The sequence below is a fragment of the Octopus bimaculoides genome, chromosome 11, assembly GCF_001194135.2.
Source record: "Octopus bimaculoides isolate UCB-OBI-ISO-001 chromosome 11, ASM119413v2, whole genome shotgun sequence".
Lineage (NCBI taxonomy): Eukaryota > Metazoa > Mollusca > Cephalopoda > Octopoda > Octopodidae > Octopus > Octopus bimaculoides.
The window spans coordinates 49804372-49810206 of NC_068991.1; the positions used below are offsets into that span (position 1 = coordinate 49804372).

At 32.9% G+C, this 5835-nt stretch overlaps 1 protein-coding gene across 1 annotated transcript in view; it reads right to left on the reverse strand.

The window, feature by feature from the left end:
• LOC106869890 (echinoderm microtubule-associated protein-like 2) overlaps positions 1–5835 on the reverse strand; it is a 374285-nt gene that overhangs the window by 172288 nt on the left and 196162 nt on the right. Inside the window, exons 14-16 of the mRNA XM_052971985.1 lie at positions 3691–3792; positions 2884–2985; positions 168–302 (exon numbers count right to left, since the gene is read on the reverse strand). Coding sequence (XP_052827945.1) covers positions 168–302; positions 2884–2985; positions 3691–3792 — 339 coding nt within the window. The remainder of the gene's footprint in view (positions 1–167; positions 303–2883; positions 2986–3690; positions 3793–5835) is intronic.

Here is a 5835-nt window from a genome sequence, read left to right on the forward strand (position 1 = left end):
AATTAATGTGAGTTAAAATAGTTATTTATTTTATTATATTAATTAGGGTTAAATTTATTCAAAGACTTTTTGAAGAAGAATTTTAGTATAATATGAAAAAATAAAAGAGATACTTTAAGATTTTTTAAAATACAAATCTTGAATTTACTTCACCAAAATTAACTTACATCAAATATTCCCATCTTTTTGGTTAATGCACCACTTTCTAAGGTCCAAAATGAAATATGACTTTTGCCACATGTGACTATAGTGTTTTTCTCTGATGGATGGAATTCAGCTCCTAGCACAGTTTCGGTTGAACTCTGATGATGAAAAGGGGAAAACTTCATTAAAATTCAGGAAACAGAATTATTACAATTTTTTTGCAGACAAAGCATTATTCATTTAATTAAAATTTTTTGGAACAATAAGGCATATGTATGCAATTTTCAAAGATATATAGCCAATATTATATTATATATTTAAAGGATATAACATTATATATGTAGATGATATTATAATTGTAGTTGATATTATATATGTAGATGATAGTATCGCATAAATGTAGTCAATATCATATATGTAGTTGTTATACTAATCAAGTTGTAACTGATGCAATACCTGTCTCTACTGTATTTTACTGTGATACCTCACATAATAAACAATGAACATCAAAATTGTTTATATTTTAAAAATACCTCCTTTAAAATATAAAACTATCCTTGGTACATTTGAAAATAAGAGTTGGATAAATTTATGTCCCCTAAAATTTGAATATCTGATCCATTAAGACAAAACTAATATAGAAAATTTCAAAAGTAAATTTTATACAAATTTCAGCAAAATAGTTAAACAAGTCATTGGCAAGATTTACAGGTGCATTCCTGAATTTTGAGACTTTTTCCAGGAGAAACATTTATTTTTTCAAAGAAGTAGAAAACTCTAATATCCTTCAAAGTACAATCCTCTCTGACTTCAGTGCACTTGCAGCACTCCAGCCACTTCATGAAGGCCCCCCTGGAAGTCCTCCAAAGTGAAAGTGTCCAAGATCCTTGTCACAGCCTCCATCATCTTCTCTGTCTTCAAAACAACTGACCTTGAGGTCCTCCTTCAGCTTGAAGAGGAACAACCAAGTCACTGGGAGCAAAGTCTGGACTGCAGGGAGGGTGAGGGATAGTTTTGATGTCCATCTCTGTCAAGTAGTTGGTTACCAGGATGAGATTGTGGCCTGATGTACTGTCCTGGTGCAAGTGTCACTGATCCAAGTGGAAGAGCTCTAGCCCTTTGCAATGAAATCTCTTGCTGAACTCACTAAAAAGTAAAAATACCTCTTGTTGATTGTCTGGCCAATGGGAACCTAGTGGATGTAGATGATGCCCAATGTCAAAACGGATCATCTCAAGCTTCCCAGTGGACTTGCTTTGCCTGGCCTTCTTGGGTCTCAGAGAGCCAGGATGCTTCCATTGGCACTCGCCCTCTTGGTCTCTGGATCATAACAGTAGATCCAGCTTTCATCACAGGTCACCAGAGACTCAAGTACTCTTGGACTGGATGTAATGAGTTCAACTGTCTCTCTGCTGTCACCAATGTGTCTTTCCTTCTGTTTGTCAAACTTTGCACATGTTCAGATCTTCATGAATAATTCTGTGTACAGTTGCCATACCAACTCCAAACTGTATGTCTTTATGGTCATGACAGTCTTTGTCTAGAAAATTGCAAATTTTCTCAACCAACTCTGATATTCTGATGCCTCTCTCCTTCCCACACCACTCATTATCTCTCACCTCCTCTTTACCATCCTTGAACCTCTTATGCCAGTAAAAAACAAACTGATGCTCAGCTCATACAAGTTAATCCATAAGCTGTCTGGAGTAATTAATGATTTTCTGTAGCATTTTAAAAAGCTTCCAACTTGTTTTCACATCCTGGCTGCATTCTGCAAACTAGTCAGCTGTAGCAAGCAACATTTAGTAAGGTGTATTCAAAGTGCTATTACAGCTGTCTTCTTCAATTTGGATTTTTAAAAATGTTTGCAGGTCAGCTTATTAGATGTGTAGTAATGATATACTAAAATTACAATAATCTGGGACAGAAAAAGTCTCAAACCTTCTGGAATGCACCTTGTAATAGACTTAAAATTACTCTGAAGGTTAGAGAGGGTTGTTGGCTGGGTTGCTTGCCAATTTTATTCATGCTTGTCTTGAGGCTGCATTTGTTTCTTTCTACATTTCCATTATCACCATCACATCCTTCAAATTCAATCACCACGTTGCTGCAACTGATAATAAAGAATATCATGCAGCTTTAGTTACCTGCATGATCTTGTCAATAATTTATGTCCCCTAGATTAATCCATGAAAAATCATGTAAATTAAAATTCAATCCTAATTCACCTTCAATTTAATATGGAACAGAGTAGAAGCAATATGAATGCTACCATTTTATTAATCAAACTAACATATCCAAATACCTTTTGCTTTATAGCAGTGGTTCTCAACTGGGGTCCATATGACCCCTGGAAGTCCATATAAGATTTTTTTTTTTGGGGGGGGGGTCCACACTAGCAAAATAGTAAACTGGAGATCCACAGTAGTATTTTAAGTGTTAATGTAAAATTTTGATTTAAATGTATCTCTTGTAAGAAATAGCTAGGTTTCTTTCTCAACATTTTACATAGTTCAACCTACACAAGTTAATGTGTGAATAACAAAATAAGAATTTTGTAAAAAGTATCTATAAAACTGGTTTGTAAACATTGAATGTCTATGGGTTCCACCAGAATAAAAGAGTAATCAAAGGGACCTTAGATAAAAAAAATAGTTGAGAACCATTGCTTTATAGGGTGAATATTCTTTCTTAAGACTACAAGCCAACTTTACCATACCATCAGTGAACCAATGTTACCTTAGTTTCTGTGACTTTATGTGCCTTCTCTTTACTGATGTCCCACACAGAGATTACATGCTCATTAGCCTCATCCACTGCAACAAGATGTTGGCCTCCATCCTACAAAAGAAACCAAACATGTCAATTAGAATATTTTTTTTTTCTTTTTGACAAACCCTAAAAACATTTACACATCAAAACAAAACTTTTGTAAGAAAGAAAATAAACAGTCATTCTATTGTTCTTCAACTCTTCTTCCATTTTCCAGAGTTTCTTTGTTCCTAATTATATCAACCAGCAGATTAGTAAAATCATCACAGAATTGGACAAAATGCCTTGTGGTATTTATTACAGTTTTACATTGTGAATTCAAATCCCACCAAAGTCAACTTTGTCTTTCTTTTAGAGTTAATAAATTCAAGTACCAGTCTAGTAATGGGGTTGATTTAATCAATTAAAACCCTCCTCACAATATTTGTAGCCTCTATAGTTAGTTCTCTCTAAGGCATCTCCTTTACTCTTGTAACAAATGACTATAATACCAGTAGTTGGGTATGCTCCTTGAACAATTTGATTAACTATATGGGTGACAAGGTGTTACATTGTTCAAGATATTTTAAGCACCTCACTTTCCAAGTAATCTATAAACTAAACATTTTGTAGTTATGTAAATTTCACATTTAAACTTTGCTGCGACATCAAGTTAAAAAAATTAATCTCAGTGAAATCACATGTACAGGAGTTAAATGCTTTCAGATTTAATGCAAGGTAACATATATATAAAGTGAGAAAATACAGGTAATGAAGGCTTTTGTTTTAACTTACCAGCTTCGAAAAAGACAAACAGCATACAGCTCTTTCAAAGTCACCAATGCCAATAACCATTAAGGTTGTAAGACGCACTGATTCCCAGATACGAATATGAGGCTACAATGTAATCAAAAGTCTAGGTTATAAAATTTTAAATTCATAGGACAAGAATAATCTTTCAGAGAAAAAATGGTAAAAAATTAAAAACAATTCAAGTGTTTATTATCACAGTTCAGTTACAAATAATTTAAGACAGTTGGAACTAAATTGGCAGGAGATAAACTTCAGTCTGATTTGCCTGAAACCCTACACAAGAAAAGAATATCTGCAAGAGATTGCACTTAGTTTTCATAATATACAATATAATAAAGCAAAATTTAAATTACATATAGAATGTCATCATAACAATAATATCTGGAAATATATACTGCTGCAAATATTTATTTAAAAAAAAAAAAAAGACTTCATAAGGGTTTTGCTGAATAGTATAATGCAGTGTTAAGTTATAGAACTCATATTCCCATTTTATCAGGTGGTTAAAATTTAATGAAGTTTTTGCAGATAAAAAAAAATTATCTAAAATAGAACAGAACAAATACTGTCGATCCAATTGAGTTCAAGATGAGATGGCATCTGTTATAATGCCCTTAAAAGAATGGTACATTTGTGCACTGGATGTATGGTTTTATGTATCTGAAGAGGCCTCCTTCATGGTGATATGATCTGCATTGGTAATTTGGGATATCAGTTGTCATGCCTTGTGGTTGTAAAACTTTTACCTAAGAAATCACAATGATATCATCTGTGATGAGGAGCTGGCTAAATTTGCAGGTAATTATAGAAAGGTAATTAATTCTCTTCAGGTTATATAATGACTATTGGAGCTGAACTGAAGACTACAGATTAAAAGACAAAGAAAATTTATCTTATTTGTATATCTGTTCATTAGTTTGTTATTTTTTACTGTAAAATCGATATGTTTCAGAAAATTTCTGTCTAATTAATAATAGTTTTGATGCCAAAATCTTTGCTAAATATTGAGATACTGATATGCTAATAACTGTATTTCTAAGACTTTCATATACAAAATGGTTAAGCTGAAAGTAACCTAATTAAGTCTTGTACTGCAGATATCTGCAGCTAGCACCAAATCCCGACCAATATTAAATCACAGTAGACACAGTGTTGTTATTTTTAAAGGTCAACAACTGGAACTAAGCACTTTTCCCAAGTGAGAAAGTTTAACCTCATTTTAGAATGAACTTTTTATTTGTCCTATGTGTGATATTTTTCTGTGTTTTGTCAAGTAAATTTCTCTAGATTTTTCTTCCTTTGACTTCAAGGTTTAATGGTGACTGATATCCTAGTGCAGGGTAAGTTAGAATTTAATGTCATTATCTATTAATGATTAATTTAATTAAGAAATCAATTTCTTGTAAATATATGTGAAAATGTTTATTCATTGTATTCAACCTACTTATCACCTAAAAGTCAACAATAGGTAAAAACTACATTCAGTATTGATATCAACAATCACTGTAACATATCAATAAATTTCATCCAGATTCAAGCAATAATTTATATTTTTAAGATTATTAAACTAGGCTATCTTTAGTTTTTGAAGAGATTTTGACAGAGAAAGCACAACAGAACTTTAAGAGTTAATCATCATTTTTGATCCATTAAATAACACTTGTACTGATTAAAAAAAAAAAAAAAAACCTTTAGCTTAATGGTTACTTTTGGCATCAAAATGTAAGGAAAACAATTCTGAAATTTAAATTAAATTCCAACCAAAGCCTAAAATAAACAATGTCTATGCTACAGATTAAATAAAAACACATTTTTACTTAATATCAATTCAAACCTGATAGAACAATGCAAACATGATTTTGAATTAAAAACATATGTAAGCGTGAGCGTGTGTGTGTGTGTGGAGGCGCAATGGCCCAGTGGTTAGGGCAGCGGACTCGCAGTCATAGGATCACGGTTTCGATTCCCAGACCGGCGTTGTGAGTGTTTATTGAGCGAAAACACCTAAAGCTCCATGAGGCTGTGGCAGAGGATGGTGGCGAACCCTGCTGTACTCTTTCACCACAACTTTCTCTCAGTCTTACTTCCTGTTTCTGTTGTGCCTGTAATTCAAAGGGTCAGCCTTGT